Source organism: Chlorocebus sabaeus, chromosome 10 (genome assembly GCF_047675955.1).
Source record: "Chlorocebus sabaeus isolate Y175 chromosome 10, mChlSab1.0.hap1, whole genome shotgun sequence".
NCBI classification, from domain to species: Eukaryota; Metazoa; Chordata; class Mammalia; order Primates; family Cercopithecidae; genus Chlorocebus; species Chlorocebus sabaeus.
The window spans coordinates 49110255-49124971 of NC_132913.1; the positions used below are offsets into that span (position 1 = coordinate 49110255).

General features: G+C 36.4%; 1 protein-coding gene across 16 annotated transcripts in view; it reads left to right on the forward strand.

Moving 5' to 3' along the window:
* Positions 1 to 14717, forward strand: part of SLC4A10 (solute carrier family 4 member 10) — a 377604-nt gene that overhangs the window by 292931 nt on the left and 69956 nt on the right. For all 16 annotated transcript variants that reach the window (XM_007965141.3, XM_007965143.3, XM_007965144.3 and 13 more), the window contains 4 exons: positions 2922 to 3022; positions 6017 to 6191; positions 6768 to 6901; positions 7637 to 7882. In XM_007965141.3, the coding sequence (XP_007963332.1) occupies positions 2922 to 3022; positions 6017 to 6191; positions 6768 to 6901; positions 7637 to 7882 (656 nt within the window). The remainder of the gene's footprint in view (positions 1 to 2921; positions 3023 to 6016; positions 6192 to 6767; positions 6902 to 7636; positions 7883 to 14717) is intronic.

Here is a 14717-nt window from a genome sequence, read left to right on the forward strand (position 1 = left end):
TTATCATATTAGACAGCATAGTTCTATACAACAAATTTGAATTTCAGATATGCTTTATGCTTCTTTTCAACATTCATGTTTTAAAAATGTATGTTGTAATTGAATAATAGATAGCATGAGGCTATGTTTTCTATTAGATGGAGTGAAATGAGTTAATATGTATTAAACATTCTGACCTCATACTCATTCAAATATATATATATATATATATTTTTGAGATAGAGTCTCGCTTTGTCACCCAGGCTGGAGTGCAGTGGCGTGATCTCGGCTCACTGCAAGCTCCACCTCCCGGGTTCATGCCATTCTCCTGCCTCAGCCTCAGAGTAGCTGGGACTACAGGCGCCCACCAACGCACCCGGCTAAGTTTTTGTATTTTTAGTAGAGAACGGGGTTTCACCGTGTTAGCCAGGATGGTCTTGATCTCCTGACCTCCTGATCTGCCCGCCTCAGCCTCCCAAAGTGCTGGGATTACAGGCGTGAGCCACCACGCCTGGCCCAAATATTTTTACCATTGGGATAATTTCCATCTTTTTTATTCATTTGAAATGTGCAAATCCCAGCATTTTAAATACTTTTTTTCCTTTCAGTTAAGAGAAGATTAACCTGTCACCTCCAGGGATAACTGTGAAAATATTCATTAGAACTTTGTGTCAGTCATTAAAATCACTCCCTTTTGTGTACCCTCAACTTATTTGCTCTTCTCTCATATCATGTACTTGCTTATCAAAACCATAACCCTGTGAGAATCCAGCACTTCACTCTGTACCACATTGATGAAGCTGAAGCTGAAGGAAAACATGTAACTACACTGACTGGTCTCACATAAATTCATGACCACATACCTTAAGTGAGCCCTTTGTGTTACAGGTTCATCATACTACACTTCCCTAGTCCAATCATTCTCACTTGATGACTAATTCACACTTATTCTTCTCTCCTCAAGCCTTCAGCACATCCTTTCTGACCCTCACTCTCATATGCTGATGTGCCTTTTACTTCCCTAAGAAATTTGAAACAATCAAAAAAGAACTCCTATAGATTGCTACCATCATACCTACCCACCGGCAAGCATCTGCATCCACATACTCTGCCTTCCTGTTCATTACTATTGATGAACTAGCCAAAGTCAGCCTTCTACTTGTGCACTAGAAAGAGCCTATCTCTTCACATCTACTCAAGAACGCAACTCTACCAATTCTCCTCTTTCTCTTCTGTATCATCAAATCTTTTTTTCTGTATTTTATCACTTTTATTAGCATACAACATACTATTAAATTTACCAATCTTAAATAAAAGAACTCTCTTGATACCACTACCCAGCCTGCCACTCTTATTCATTCCCTTTTGCAACAAAATGCCACAGAAGAGTTCTCTACACTACTTGCCTCCAGTTACTCTCCTCCAATTCTCTTTTAACACTCACTCCAAGAGGCTTTTGCCCCTACCACTTCACTAAAATATGTACGTGAACAATGATCTCCACAATGCTAAGTCCCATGGTCAATTCTCAACCTGCATTTTATCTAACCTATCAATGAACAGCATTTAAGAGTTGATGACTCCCTTTTCCTTAATATACATTCCTTGCTTGGCTCCCAAAACATCACCTTCTGTTAGTTTTGTCATTGTAAAATAGAGTTAATTTATCTAGTCAGTAGTATTCTCCCAGAAGACCACATAATAATACTTGCTTTCTGAGACTTGTGAAAGCTATGAATTGTTTTCCTAGGTGATTGGGAAGTAGGTACTGAGGATAACTCTTAAATCCCTTTATTAATGTATCCTATTTACCTGTAAAGACAGTTCCTTCATCAGTTAACAGATGCTTCTCTTTTATCTTTGAACTTTAGTCTTATTGCGTCCATCTATTTACCTGGGGAAATTGTTAAATATTAAGCAATAAACTTTCTTATATTGTGTATTTTTCAAAACCTTTTTTATATGTTAAACCTGTATCATTCTACCTAGATGTCTCCTGGTAAGTGAGATCAGTTTATGAGTCACTTTTGTTTTTCATGTTTATACTAATTCTATTTTGGAATGGTGGTGAAGTAAAAATCGTAATTTCACCACTTAAGATTTTTCCTATTATCCTTTGAAGTGGTTTTGAACACATTGGTGTGCTCTAAGATCACCATAGGTAGGATTTTAGGTAGAAATTTCTGATTTTTATAAAAATCATATTCACCAACAAAAGTGGATGGAATAGACCTTTGGGAAACAATACTTACCTGAATCTCCACTAATTTGTCATTGGTTAAATTAGACGCCTCCTTTTACAATCGTCTTTGACACTCTATGAGTTAGAGAGACCCATATTGTAAACTATTTTCTGGGTAGAAAGATACTAGCTGGAATCACACAGGGAAATATACTTTAAAAATAGTGATGATGGTTACTGTCCTTTGAACAATTAAACTATGCCAGGCATATAACACCACCATACTTAACACCTCCTCACGCCAACCTACCCGCATCCTGATCTCTCTCTTTCTCCTTCCCTTACTTCGTTTTTCTTCATAGTTCCCATCTGTACCTGATATTTTAAGGTTATTGTCTCTTTTCACTAACAGGATGCTTTTTCTTGCCCACCTTTGCAGCTCTAGCATTCATTACAATGAATGGCACACACTAGGCACTCAGTATTAGTTGAAAGAATAAATAAGTGTCCATCACCTCATTTAATTCTCTTAGCCACACTATAAGATAGATACTGATGTTACCCCCAGTAAACAGAGGAAGAAACTAACACTTTAAAAGGCTAAATAACTTCCCAGAGGTCAAGCAACAAGTAAGTACAGAGCCTAGGTTCTCAGCTAATGTGCATATTGCTTCAAGGAAAATGAACTGTTATTGTTATTTACAATTAACACCTGAAATTAAAATAAAACAAAACACACGAACAAAGAAACTCTCCACAGGAGAAGAGGAAGATTCCTGCTGTACCAAATGGAACAGCAGCTCATGGGGAAGCAGAGCCCCACGGAGGGCATAGTGGACCTGAACTCCAGAGAACTGGAAGGTTAGTGAAAATCACTTCTATGGTACTTCAACGACCAAATGACATACCATTCTTCTCTGTTAGGAATTGCTATTTTGGGATCTAATTTATTTTATACTTTCAATAGCTGCTTTTTGAGGGTGAAAATGCCAATTAGTTTGATTTCTCTGAAGTTGCTAATGATTGTCATTACTGTTAAACTAAAACAGTGGAGACACCCTTCCATTATACTTTACCTAGTCTTTCATTTTGCTGTGCATAAAATGCATTCCCAGATTCTTAGAATGAAAAGGAAAACCCTCAATTGACCCTTCCAAAAGAACCCATTGAAAGCTTCAAGTTCAAGATAGAAATAAAACTAAATACCAACAACTCAGTCTTGTAGGCCCTATCTCATTAAATGCAAGTAGGATGTATATAATGGTATTTTTTATTTTTACGGCTGTGATTTGAAAGAGCTATATGATTTATTTTCTAATCACACATCTTTGAAGAGATGAAAGCTTCAATTTATTTCTTAAAATGGTGCTTTATGGTTTTTTTTGACAGCTTGTCTCTCTCTAAGCAATGTGTGAGCAGAAAATCAGAAACCCTTGGGTGGGTCTGTCTTCAGGGAATATGTGTATAGCCTCCATTGTAATTAAAGGCAGTTGCAAAGACTTTGCAGGATTGGTGCTCCCCTCCCCTCAAGGCCATTTTCTGTACTGCTTGCAATGTGTCCTCTAAGCTGACTTTCCAGTTCCCGAGCACTCTGCATTTTAATTCTGTGTTCTTTCCATTTATCTATGTGTTGTCTCTGAGGAAATGTCCTTTAATGTCTTCCTCAGGCTTGATACCTAATTTGAGATGGTTCAAACAATTTTTTCCTTTTCCCTTCACTGGAACCTTTGTTACTCATTCTGTTTGCTTTCATACTTTTGAATGCTGTCTTTTTATTTTTGGTGGTATTTTTTTTCTCTTTCTCAGGTGTAACATGCCACATAGCTTAGATTTTTTTCGAAGTTCACTTTTCCTTACTGCTTCCTAAATCCTCCCAGGTCACCAATATCCGGTATCTTCGCTTCTCCAGAGTTCTTCCACAGATTCTGTTGCTGACATGACTTGAAGTATCCATTACTCATCTGCTCTCCTGGAGTTGCTGGTGTACATCTGGGCTGCTCTTGCACTGTTCTCTGTAATGAACTCCCACTTCCGGATTTAGATTTTTACTGCTAAAAGCACATTTATACACAGTACTATAACAACTATTCAGACTAATGTATGCTCTAATAAGTAATTGATTAGAATCAATGGTCTAATATAAAGTGCTATCAAAACTATAAATATTAATTACTAATTAATAGCTCATAACCACCTCAAATTCTTTTTGGGATTAGGTGGGATATAAATCATAAATGAATGCCTAAATAGACCGGTAGAGTAAATCTGTTTTGAATTGTGACTTTGATAAATTAACAAATTACTCAGAAATGATCCCCAAAATAAAAAAAAATATATGTGTATGTTTTACTAAACATGGGTAGAGAAGCCTAAGGTGATCTTTATGTGTACAAATATTTCACAGGTTCTCTGCAAGCTTCTCTGAGTTTCAAATGTCCTTTTATTCAATTGAAGTTTAATTCTTCTCAACCCTCTCCTACTCCATAGCTCTCTGATGGAACCAATCATAGGAAAATATAGTGATCTTATACCTGCGTAATAGTAGAATTGTTATTATTAGGTAACGATTACAGATAAATCAGATCAGAGAAATTACATGGTAAAATATTTTAATTATTCATAATATGTACATCTTTTATTTCAAATTCTAACCAGAATTTTTTTCTAAAAAGAACAATCCTTTCTGAAGTGATTCTAGGACTGCCAAATGAATATTCCTATATATAAAATAAATAAGAAAAATGTAACAGTTTTATATGATCCAAGTATACTCAGCATGCTGGCAGTTTATTGGAGCATAAGTTTTTTTCACCATTAACATTAACCTTCACGTAGGAACTTACTCATAGTCTTATTCATTTTGCTATCACATCATTATTCCACGGAACAAAACAACTTACAGTACCCAAATGTTAAGTCTGCATATTGTTATTAGATGTTCATAAAATGAGAATACCTACTTATTAATGCTCTCATTTCTAATAGATTTTTTTAAAAGCTCTCAAATTTAAAGCATCATTTCACAGTTTAATACTTTTCCCCCCAAAAAATTCTCTTTCAAGTGTTTCAATATGGTTTTGGATATATTTGGAGTAAATGAATTTATACCAAGTAAGGTCACTATTGTCTTGTGAATCACAGATGTTGGGATGTGTTAACGCAATAGTGGATCAAAATTACATTTATCTAGTTTGATTATTATTAAGGACTCCCTCCTAGTTTTCTAAAAATGAAAACAGCTCCGGAACCTATCTGTCTCTACTAAGTATTGCTGCCATCCAAAAGGACATTTAGATGTCTTCCTGCAACAATATCTAGTGAGGGATTTTTGTTTGTTTGTTTGTTTGGCTGAGAAAATAGGTAACTGGAGCTATGGTTAAACCTTGCTTTTTCTCTCTAGGGTGATGCTCACTACTGGAGTATAGAAAAGCCAACTAACCCTCCCTCCATCCCTCCCTGCTATGCTAAATGGAATTAAACATTTAGAAATACTGCCAATGATTGAGGGTGGTAGGCCTGAGTTTAGGAGGAGTAGGTTGACGTAGAAATGGCACAGAGATTAGAGTAATCCTTGAATCTCATTATTTGGATTATGATTGGTGAACAGCTCTGAACCTTGTTTAAGAGAACCTGGGATTTTTGGTGGTTGACACGATATTGGGTTAGGAGTTGAGTAACATAGTTGTGCAGTGCCTCCCTGTAGATCATTATAATACAATGCAGCAGGTTATGTGGGTCTCACCTCTGCTGATGGAAAACGTATACTGTGACCTGGCAACAAAGCAAATGAGCATTTTGACTTGTGTGTTTTTTTATGTTTGGGTTTCACTATTGTGTTTTCCCCCCCTGTCTTAGGATTTTTGGGGGACTTATTTTAGATATCAAAAGAAAAGCTCCATACTTCTGGAGTGACTTCAGAGATGCTTTCAGCTTGCAGTGCTTAGCATCTTTTCTGTTTCTCTACTGCGCGTGTATGTCTCCTGTCATCACATTTGGAGGACTGCTGGGAGAAGCAACTGAAGGGCGTATAGTATGTATCATGCTTTTCTCTGAACTTTGAAACATAATCCATTTTTAAGATTCAGTTAGATAAGCATTTAATTTTGGAGAGATTTGAGATATGGTCTGCTAGATAAACCTTATATGAATTTCCTGGATGGCTAGTGGAACTTGTAATCTGGGGGTGGAATATCTCAGAATGACTAGTTCTGTGTCTTACAAAAGGTTCTCATCTGATGCCTTGCCCTCAGCCCCCCAATCCTAAGCTAGGTTTAGGCTCAGTTCTTGTCTCACAAGAGGTCCATTTGCTATATACCTGGGCCATGTTTCTGTCCAGATGCTAATCCTGAATACATTTAAACCTTTTGTAAGGCAACAGAGATGTGAGATAAGAAAGTGAAAAGAACACCTCCACCTTTGCTACTATGCATTTTCTTCTTACTGTCAGCCCCTTTAGTCATCATCCTACCCCACATGCTGCCCAGGATTGCTAGGCTTTTCATGGTGAAGGAGAAAGCACATATCCGTGTATTTTAAATGTCTTCTCCTTAACTACAATGGCTTCCTGTACAGCTTAGGTAATTGAACCATTTATATCTCTACACAGAGTGCAATTGAATCTCTCTTTGGAGCATCCATGACTGGGATAGCCTATTCTCTCTTTGGTGGACAGCCTCTTACCATATTAGGCAGTACAGGACCAGTTTTGGTGTTTGAAAAGATTTTGTTTAAATTTTGCAAGTAAGTGTTATGTACTTTTCAGCCCTTAGCCTCTTCCTTTTCTCTTTACTATATTTATACTTCTCCCAACATCACTTTTGGAGGTCTGTTAATAGAGACAGAATTGCCTGGTTTGATTCAGTTTATCATTTTTGCTTCATCATGGGAACAGAGGAAAAGCAAAAGATTTATGTATATTGTTATGTAATATTTTTAAAAAGTAAGACTCAGTTATAAGCACTGAGAAATCCCTTTTAATTTTGTCCCTTTAGATGTTCCCTTTAGACCAGTGGTCCCTAACCATTTTGGTGCCAGGGACTGGTTTCATGGAAGACAATTTTTCCATAAATTGGGTGGGGGAGATGGTTTTGGAATGAAGCTATTCTACCTCAGATCATCAGGCATTAGATTCTCATAAGGAGTACACAACCTAGATCCCTCACATGCACAGTTCACAATAGGGCTTGTGCTCCTATGAGAATCTAATGTCGCCACTGATCTGACAGGAGGCGGAGCTCAGACTGTAATGCTCACTCGCCTGCCACTCACCTCCTGCTGTGCAACCCCGTTCCTAACAGGCCACAGACAGGGGGTTGAGGACCCCTGCTTTAGACAAAGTCTTGAATTTAGATACTCATAGGATGTGAAGCTTATTTACTTTCACTTCCTGAATGAGGTTTGTTTTCATTTGCTTAAAATGATAGCAAGCTGTTGAATGACCTTCTTTTCACTGTTCTTTCCTTTTCCTCCTCCCAGAGAATATGGGCTGTCATACCTATCTTTAAGAGCTAGCATTGGACTTTGGACAGCAACTCTGTGTATCATACTTGTGGCTACTGATGCTAGTTCCCTTGTCTGCTACATCACTCGGTTTACTGAAGAAGCTTTTGCTTCCCTGATTTGCATCATTTTCATTTATGAGGCCCTGGAGAAGTTGTTTGAACTCAGTGAAGCTTATCCAATCAACATGCATAATGATCTGGAACTGCTGACACAATACTCGTAAGTACCATTTCCCCTGCTGGCTTTGGGGCTTTTCTTTTTACAAATATTACTATTGTTACAAGAAATATGAGGAAATTACTCAGCAGAGAATGTGCCTTAAGTTGATTCATGACCTAAATCCTGACTCTCAGAGTTGAACAGGATTTTAAAAGTTATTTAATCAGCCTCTCATCTGCTACTTGCATTATCATTATACCATCTCTGCCAAGAGTATCTTTTTAAAGTTCTATTTGTCTAGTGTTCTCTAAAATAAGTAGATAAGGAACCAAGTCCATTTTAATTCATGAATTTTACTTTAGCAAAATATGTGCTATTTGGTGTTACTTCAGGGTCTTTTTAATTTACAATAATTCAAAGAAACATAGTAATGAAAATATAAGGTTTCAAATTTAGAACAATAAGGTAACATAAACTTATTGGGTCTAAATCTTACTAGATGTTTGAAAGTGTGGTAAGGACATAAATCACTGAATGAAAAATTTAATTTTGGTTTTGGCACGTGTGACATTTGCGATGGAAATACTCAGGTATTACTTGTTGAAAGTGATGTTGCAGTCCAGGATTAAAGATGTGATTGGATCTGTTGCTCCTTCTAGTTTTGGTGTATCAACAGTCTGGAATGTCTCTCAGTTTTTTATACTGCAAATATCTGAAACAATATGTTCTTTAGGAGACAGTTATAATCTCTGCATCAACCACCAATGATTTCCATATAAACTGCATAGATATGGCCTTGAACCCTTTTAATATTTTTTAATCTTTATTTACTACAAGAAGTTTAAATTGTTGAAGTCAGACCAAAATCGTGCAATGTTATAATTTTGTTAAGAATGATGTAATGATATAATGTTGAAAATAATGTGTTTTAGTACTTTCACTTTTATTTTATATTTAGAGATAACTTTAAACAACTGACCCCCATTTTTGAATAAGAAAAATCAAAGTGGAAATATAAAATAACTTTCCCAATAAAAGCAAATAGTGAGAATGTTGTAAACAGGGCTAAGAAGGGACTGAGCATAGTTGTCAAGGAAATGGGAAGGATAGTTTGATCAAAACCAGGGATAACATTGATACATGCCTTTTCATTTATCCTTATCTGAAAGAGAATCTCACTGAATTTGGATATCCTTGCTGAGATATGTAATTATCTCTGGTTGGATTTTCAAATCTACTACATGCCAGGCACTATACTAGGTGCTAGGAAAACCATGGTGATTAATATTCTGTCCTCAGTGAGCTTCCAGTTTAGTAGGGAATGTAGACAAACAGACAGCATGAGGAAATGAGTGCCAGATTAAAATGTTGGTACAGAATGCTATAGCACCACATCAGGAGAGCACCTAACCCAGATTTGAGGTTCAGAGAAGCCTTCCTGGAGGAAATAACGTAGAATAAAAATGCAGTAGAAGTTAGGAAGGTGCTAAGGAATAGGACAGAAAAGTAGTTCAGACAAAGGGCATTCACAGGACTAGATGCAAGAGATGCATTCATGCTTTAAAATATTTGTGTAAAGTTATATAGATAGTGGTAAAACAAATGAAATCCAGGTTTTGTTACTGATATAATTTTCAGTACACTGATGAATACAAATAAACTCTCCAAAAGAAACCAAGTAAAACAAATAAAACAGGTAAAATCAGAACTATTCTGTTTCAAGTGGTAGGAAGGCACCCATTGCCTACCCTGTCAACTGTTCTTTGAACCTTAGTGATAGCTTCTCAGGTACTTCAGACTGAGAACATACTTTAAAATCCCTTGGTCTAGAAAGGAAAAAAATTGGAAAAGCAAGGTCTGAGCCCTGAACAATTTTCACAGCTTAAAAGTAGAATAGGAAAATATGCAAATAGGAAAAATGCAACCAATAGGCAAAAAATAAATACATAAATAAATAAAAAATAAGAAAGAAGCATCAGAGGAAACTATGGATAATGTCAGGTCACAGAAGGCAAGGAACAAGAAATGTATCACAAAGTCTTTAGAGAGGACAGTGGGGTGGGTATCAAACAGAACAAGGAAAAGCATTTGAAAAGAGATACTTGGTAACTTTAAAAACTGGTATTGGGTTGGGAGAGGAGGCAGAATGGGAGGTCAGTTTGCAAAAACTAACAAGGAAGTGGGTGGTAAGGAAATGGAGAAAGCTGCGTAGGCCAGTTGGTGTCAAAGAAAGTGGGAAACAGAATGCCTTTTGAAGAGGGCAATGAAATAATAAGATTGATAATTTGTGACAGAGAAGAACTATGCATGTTTAAAAATGGGAGAATAGAAACTGAGGAAAGGGAGACAGCAACAATGGAGAGAGAGTAGATAAACACGGGATTGCAACCTCCCAGGAGTCAAAAAAATGATGAGATCAAGGGGTTAAGTAAGACAAATGCTCAGAGGGTAATTTGAAAGCTAAAATAGCTTTATGTGGCCATGATCCCCGCCTGTCATGGTGATCAAAAGAGGAGTGACAGAGGTCCTGACTTTCTCCACATTTCCATCTCTGCTTTTTAAAAAGTGATCCTTTTTATTTAGGCATGTTTAGGTTTTACTTCGATCAGTGTGGGCATCTAAAACCTAATTCTTCCAAGGCTGAACATGAGTGTGTGCTGATGACTGTGTTCCATTGCCCAAGTGCCCTTCTCAACCCAATTTAGGGAGATAGAAGGGATGGAAAGACTGGTTCATCCTGATGGGCATGAGGTTTTAGTGCCACCTGGCACCTGAAATGGGTGTGTGTGACGGAAACAATGACAGTCTCATGGGAAACGGGATCTGATGAGATATCCTCATTGCACTGGTTCTTCACTCCAGTTGTTAAGCCTTGATTGTCTGGCTTCCAGTACCACTTACACTGTGTACATGAATCTGATCTGGTATTTCCATCACTTGCTCCTTGTAGTAGCAAAATTGATCTTTTTTTGCTATGCATAGAATGCATATATTTATTAGTGTAGTTTTAGTTATGTTCATTAAAGAAAATAATACATTATTGTTAATTACGGCTATTTTAATGTATTTTGTAATCTCATACTTTTGCACAAAACATTTACTTTGTCTCATGAAGTCCAGATGACACTTTTAGTGGCTTTCTTGTTACTGTGACCTTTTCACATTTAATCAGTGTCATTTATAACAATGTCCACCTAAAGTTTTCTACTTTAGATGTGGCTGACCTCATATTTATTATACTATGCAGGTTCATTAGAAAAATTCCTAGAAAATGTTATAGCTAGAACACAATATATCTGAGATTGCAACCTTTGCAAGCAATATGCCTATAATGTACATATTTGTTTGGGTATAAGATATTTGAAAAAAGTCATCATGTTTAGGATCTGTATTTCAGATTTTTTTTTAATACTTAGCCTCCTACAATCAGATTTCCTTAAATTCATAGTTTATCAACCAAATAACAAGATGTCTTTGACTTTTTGAAGACATATCTAGCTCCTCTGTCATCCTAACCTTATAATATGGTAATATACAGACCTTATATTTGAAAATATAAGCTTTTCTTTCATTGTGCCAAGATCAAGTGTCAAGATCATCTATTTATCTTTGAGAATACATACATTGCACCAGACGATTAAGCTGAATATGCCAGGTTAGCAATAAAAAACAAGTTTATGAGAATAATCTTTCCTTGGTTGCTTTGATTTTAAGAAATGGCAAAAATAGAATGAAGTGTTGTGCTTTCATAAGATGAAGTGTTTCTTTCAGGTTTGGGAATAATAAACTTTTGAAAGACAACTAGCTAAAGAAAAATTAAGAATGTATTTATTAATGTTTTGTAATCAATTGGGTCAAAGCAATATGTAGGGTCTGATTATCTCTCTCGTTTCTGATATATATGTAGACTAGAGTGAAATAAAATATAATGATTAACAAGCTGTTGAAGGAGTGTTCTCACTAGCAGGTTATGAGAATATTTTTTTGTTTTCTTTTCCTCTTTTTTGTTTCTCCAACACCCAGCCCTCTACATAACCCAAGATAGCGACCTGTTTTAAATAAATTTTATTTACTGACTGACATACAGAAGAATATCCTCTTTCTCATCTTCTCAACTAGATTTGAACCTCCTTTAAAGTAGAAAACATGTAACAATGAGAATTTCATTCTCACTGTCCCTAATTTTATCTCCCACAGTCCCAGCATAATATTGTAAATACGGTTAAGTGATACTTAATGTATACTGATTAATGGAACATGTTGCAAAATAATTGACATTATTTTGCCAATCTTGTTCTCTAAGTAAAGAAAATAGTGCTTGTTTCCATTATCTTTAACAGCACTCTTAAAGATTTTAGCTAGAAGTTTGGGATAAATTTGACACATTATGAAATTCTTAATATACAATAAAGGTATATAAATTTGAATTGATAAAACTAATGATGACTGAAAATTTAGACAGGGTGCCAACATTGTGGAGAAATCATCTGAAAAAAAAGGCAAGAGAAACAGGAGTGCAATTTACAGCAGAACTCCCAAGGGTGATAGATGTGGGGAGACAGAGGATGAAACAGAGTAATCATACTGCATGAACCTTTTAGTACTCACTAGTCAAAAAATAGAGAATAAAACAGATTTAGAGAAATATCTGTTTGAACGTTTTTAAATCACATTTTTTGCTATGTATACACTTGACTGGATTTATCCAGAATTGCTTGCAACATAACATGATAATTATATTTTTAGGTGTTTATTTGTGTACCTCCACTAGATTTATCTTTATAATGATAGATCATGGCTATTAGGCAGATCTATGTACCTACTATATCTAGCAAAGTGCTTGGCACATATTATATGAACATGTTTGTTCATATTTTTACATTTCTGAAAATACTTCTCACAACTGATGGGCACATTTCCTATATTGTTTCCCCCAAAAAAGCTAGATTCTTTGACATCTTAGATTCAAATAAATATAATAGTAGGCACTCAATAAATTATGATTCAATAAACTTTTAGCAACTTCTCACCTCATTCTTGATTCTTGATCCAAACATTTGCTATCCTTGTTTTCTGTTCCTGCTTTTAAATTATTTTAATGATAAAGTCTCATTTCTAGTAGCAGTAGTATTCAATATAATAGTTCATTATTTACTTGTTTTATTCTCACTGTCCCTAATGAATTATGAGCCTTTTTGAACAGAATTTGTGTTTCTGTATCTTTCTACCTACAGAAAGCTAAGGGATTGGTAGATAGTAGTAAAGCTTTATTAAGTGTCTTTCAAGTAAGTTACTCTTCGTATCTACTTTCAGATCTTAAATGGAATTATATTTCACACTTTCTTATCAAATAGGTATAAAAAGGCAGCTATTTACATGAGAACTCAATATCAGAGGGCGAGTACTAAACAGGTAACAGTGATTTCTTGGTTTCTTTCTTTAAAGAAGTTTAAATAGTTATGTGGCCATGTTTTGGTGAGATGTGATGAGTGTTCTCGAGGAGTTCACAATCTTTGAAGTACTGACCCCATTTCTCTTTGCTTCCTAAATTGATCTAGATTCAAGCATATATTCTGAAATATTTTAAGTGGAATGTAGTAATGTTTTAACTTACATTAAAATACCTCAGCACAGACACTGTGGTAATGTATCAGGGGAAACCCACCACTGATATTCAACGTGAGTCCTTTTCTATTTTCCCTAAGTGTTGGCTGGTCAGAGAAATAAAGGGAAAGAGTACAAAAGAGAAATTTTAAAGCTGGGTGTCCAGGAGAGACATCACATGTCGTGGGGTTCCGTGAGGCCCCCTGAGCCATAAAACCAGCAAGTTTTTATTAGCAATTTTCAAAGGGGAGGGAGTGCATGAATAGGGTATGGGTCACAGAAAGCACATGCTTCAAGGGTGACCAAAGATCACAAGGCAGGAGGTCATGGCAAGATCACAAGGTCAGGGCAAAACTAGAATCACAAATGAACTTCCATGTCCAGCTATGCATGCATTGTCATTGATAAACAAGGTTCAAGAGCAGAGAACTGGTCTGACTAGAATTTGCCAGGCTGGAATTTCCTAATCCTAGCAAGCCTGGGGGCACTGTAGGAGACTAGGGCGTGTTTCATCCTTATCTACATCTGCATAAAGGCAGACACTCCCAGGGCGGCCATTTTATAGGCCCCGCCATAGGAATGCATTCTTTTCCCAGGGCTGTTAATTATTAATATTCCTTACTGGGGAAAGAATTCAGCGATATTTATCTCACCCGTTTTTGGCAATAAGAGAAATATGGCTCTGTCCTGCCTGCCCACAGGCAGCCAGATTTTAAGATTATCTCCCTTGTTCCCTGAGAATTGCTGTTATCCTGTTCTTAGGGTGCCAGATTTCATACTGTTCAAATACACATGCTCTACAAGCAATTTGTGCAGTTAACACAATCATCACAGGGTCGTGAGGTGACATTCATCCTTAGTTTATGAAGATGACGGGATTAAGAGATTAAAGTAAAGACAGGCATAGGAAATCACAAGAGTATTGAATGGGGAAGGGATAAATGTCCATGAAATCTTCACAATTTATGTTCTTCTGCTGTGACTTCAGCTGGTCCCTCCGTTCGGGGTCCCTGACTTCCCGCAACAGTAATATGTATATGTTAGGTCAAGTTACAACCATGGTCAGCTAGTATTCTGATCAGGAGTCCAAACTCTAGACTAGCATTAAAGTAGAGAGACTACACTCCAGAAAAGGCTACTACAAACCCCGAGACTATTTGCCATATCTCAGTCAACACTGATGCTTTGCCAGATGTCAGAAATGAATTTTCATTGGCAATATCACTGACTTGTTAATCAGTATACTGAAATGCGTTGGTAAAAATTAAATGTACTCAGGATATGTGGATTG